Consider the following 2,930-nt stretch of genomic DNA (forward strand, 5'->3'; position numbering starts at 1 on the left):
GTTACAGCCTTATTCTAAAATTGATTAAATCGTCCCGTCCCCCCCGCTCATCAATCTACACACAATACCCCATAATGACATCACAATACCCCATAATGACATAACAATACCCCATAATGACATAACAATACCCCATAATGACATCACAATACCCCATAATGACATCACAATACTCCGTAATGACATCACAATACTCCGTAATGACAAAAAAAAACATGCTCTACGATTTGATAATCCCTTCTCACTCTGGCATTCTGTAAACACTGACACACTATGTCTCGTGTGCTTCCGCTCTTCCTCCCGCTCTTCCTCCCGCTCTTCCTCCCCCTCTCCCAGCCTGCATGCCCAGCGCCCAGCGCCCATGTCACGGCCGGCTCGCCCAGGTGGACGCCGGGGGGCGCCCCTAGAGGGGGTGGGGGTGGGGGGGTATTGTCACGCCTGTTCCAGCTCTTCCTGCCACTGGCTCTCGAGGGCTCTCCAGGATTACGCAATCAAGCCACCATCAGTACGCACACCTGCCTTTCCCCGTCACGCGCATCTGCGCTCATTGGACTCAGCTGAACTCTATTACTTGTGTTATTGCCTTCCCTGTATCTGTCTGTTCCCTAAGCTCTGTTCCCTGCTTCGGGACTGATGTTTGTCATATGTCCTTGTTCACCCGTGTGCTGACACTGTTCCTGTCGTGTTCTATGTCTGTTCCCTATTAAATGTTTGACTCCCCGTACCTGCTTCTCCTATCCGGCGTCGGTCTTTTACACACTCTCCTATTAATAATCTGAAAGGAATAAAAACAACGCTGTCATTCTCATCTGCACATTGTATTGAGATCAAATTATAAGTCAAACATTTGCTATCTTGAGAAGGAGGATAACACTAAGTTTAGTGCTTTTGTTCCTTTCATATAAAAAGAGGGGAGGAGGACATAGAGATCTCTGTGTATGGATAGAAGAGAGAACAGAGATATTATATGGTGACTACTTTGAGGAGGGAACAGAGATCTCTGTGTATGGATAGAAGAGAGAACAGAGATATTATATGGTGACTACTTTGAGGAGGACACAGAGATCTCTGTGTATGGATAGAAGAGAGAACAGAGATATTATATGGTGACTACTTTGAGGAGGGAACAGAGATCTCTGTGTATGGATAGCAGAGAGAACAGAGATATTCTATGGTGACTACATTGAGGAGGGAACAGAGATCTCTGTGTATGGATAGCAGAGAGAACAGAGATATTCTATGCTGACTAATTTGGTATTACATTGAGACATTTCTTCATTGCAAACAATAACAACAAACACTGCCAACACCACCCACCTTCACAGTACCCTATCAACAACACCCACCCTCACAGTACCATGTCAACAACACCCACCCTCACAGTACCCTGTCAACAACACCCACCCTCACAGTACCATGTCAACAACACCCACCCTCACAGTACCCTGTCAACAACACCCACCCTCACAATACCATGTCAACACCACCCACCCTCACAGTACCATGTCAACACCACCTACCCTCACAGTACCATGTCAACACCACCCACCCTCACAGTACCCTGTCAACAACACCCACCCTCACAGTACCATGTCAACACCACCCACCCTCACAGTACCCTGTCAACACCACCTACCCTCACAGTACCCTGTCAACACCACCTACCCTCACAGTAAACTTGCTCTTTCCATCTCCTAGATTCAGGGCCTCCAGTAGAGGCCCAGCGGGACATAGCTTCTCTCCCAAAGGAGTACACGTCCAACATCAGTGACCCGTACCAGCAGTTCAACATCAGTGACCCGTACCAGCAGTTCAACATCAGTGACCCGTACCAGCAGTTCAACATCAGTGACCCGTACCAGCAGTTCATTGACACTTATGGAACCCACTACATTCACCTGGTGGACCTTGGGGGGAGGATGAAGAGGGTGACTGGAATCCGCACCTGCTTGGCCACCCTGAACCAGGTGTCTGTGTCCCAGGTGCAGACATGTCTTAGTATGGGGTTGTCTGATGGCATGGGGTTGTTAAATGTGTTGAGTGGGCAGGGTTCAAAGGTCTTTAATAATGAAGACAGCATTACAGGTTATGACAAGGGTTTCCTGAGTCACAGCACTGAGGTGACAGGTGGGGATGACTGACCCACTGCAATTTGCATACTATGCCAATAGATCCATGGATGACGCAATCAGCCATCACACTGCACACTGCCCTATCCCATCTGGACAAGAGGAATACCTATGTAAGATCTCTGTTCATTGACTACAGTTCAGCTTTCAACACCATAGTACCCTCCAAGCTCTTCATTAAGCTCGGGGCCCTGGGTCTGAACCCTGGACTTCCTGACGGACTGCCCCCAGCTGGTGAAGGTAGGCACCTCCACTACAATGATCCTCAACACTGGGGCCTCACAAGGGTGCATGCTCAGCCCCCTCCTGTACTCCCTGTTCAACCGTGAATGTGTGGTCTCGCACGCCTCCAACTCAATCATGAAGTTTGCAGTCGACACAACAGTGGTAGGCCTGATTAGCAACAACGACGAGACGGCCTACAGGGAGGAGGTGAGGGCCCTGGCGGAGTAGTGCCAGGCAATAACCTCTCCATCAACATCAACAAAACAAAGGAGCTGATCATCGACTTCAGGAGACATCAGAGGGAGCACGCCCCTATCCACATCAACGGGAGAAGGTGAAAATCCACCAACACACAGACAGCATGGTGAAGAGTGCACAACAGCACCTCTTTAACCACAGGAGGCGGAATAAATTCGGCTTGGCCCCTAAGACCCACACTAACTTTTACAGATGCACCACTGAGAGCATAAGGCTGTATCACCGCCTGGTACGGCAGCGTCGCCGTCCGTAACCGCAGGGCTCTTCAGATGGTGGTGCGGTCAGCCCAGCGCAACACCTTGGGCATACTTTAGGACA

The 2,930-nt window shown here is 49.5% G+C and overlaps 1 protein-coding gene across 1 annotated transcript; it reads left to right on the plus strand.

Moving 5' to 3' along the window:
* The first annotated feature begins 273 nt into the window (after positions 1 to 273).
* On the plus strand, positions 274 to 2,281 carry LOC149976981 (uncharacterized). The gene is made up of 2 exons (XM_090201625.1): positions 274 to 505; positions 1,675 to 2,281. Exons 1-2 carry the CDS (start codon positions 274 to 276, stop codon positions 2,139 to 2,141), a joined length of 699 nt encoding a protein of 232 aa, XP_090057751.1. The 3' UTR covers positions 2,142 to 2,281.
* Positions 2,282 to 2,930: the final 649 nt, after the last annotated feature.

The sequence above is a fragment of the Oncorhynchus mykiss genome, chromosome 16, assembly GCF_057628025.1.
Source record: "Oncorhynchus mykiss isolate SJ-2025 chromosome 16, ASM5762802v1, whole genome shotgun sequence".
Classification (NCBI taxonomy): Eukaryota; Metazoa; Chordata; class Actinopteri; order Salmoniformes; family Salmonidae; genus Oncorhynchus; species Oncorhynchus mykiss.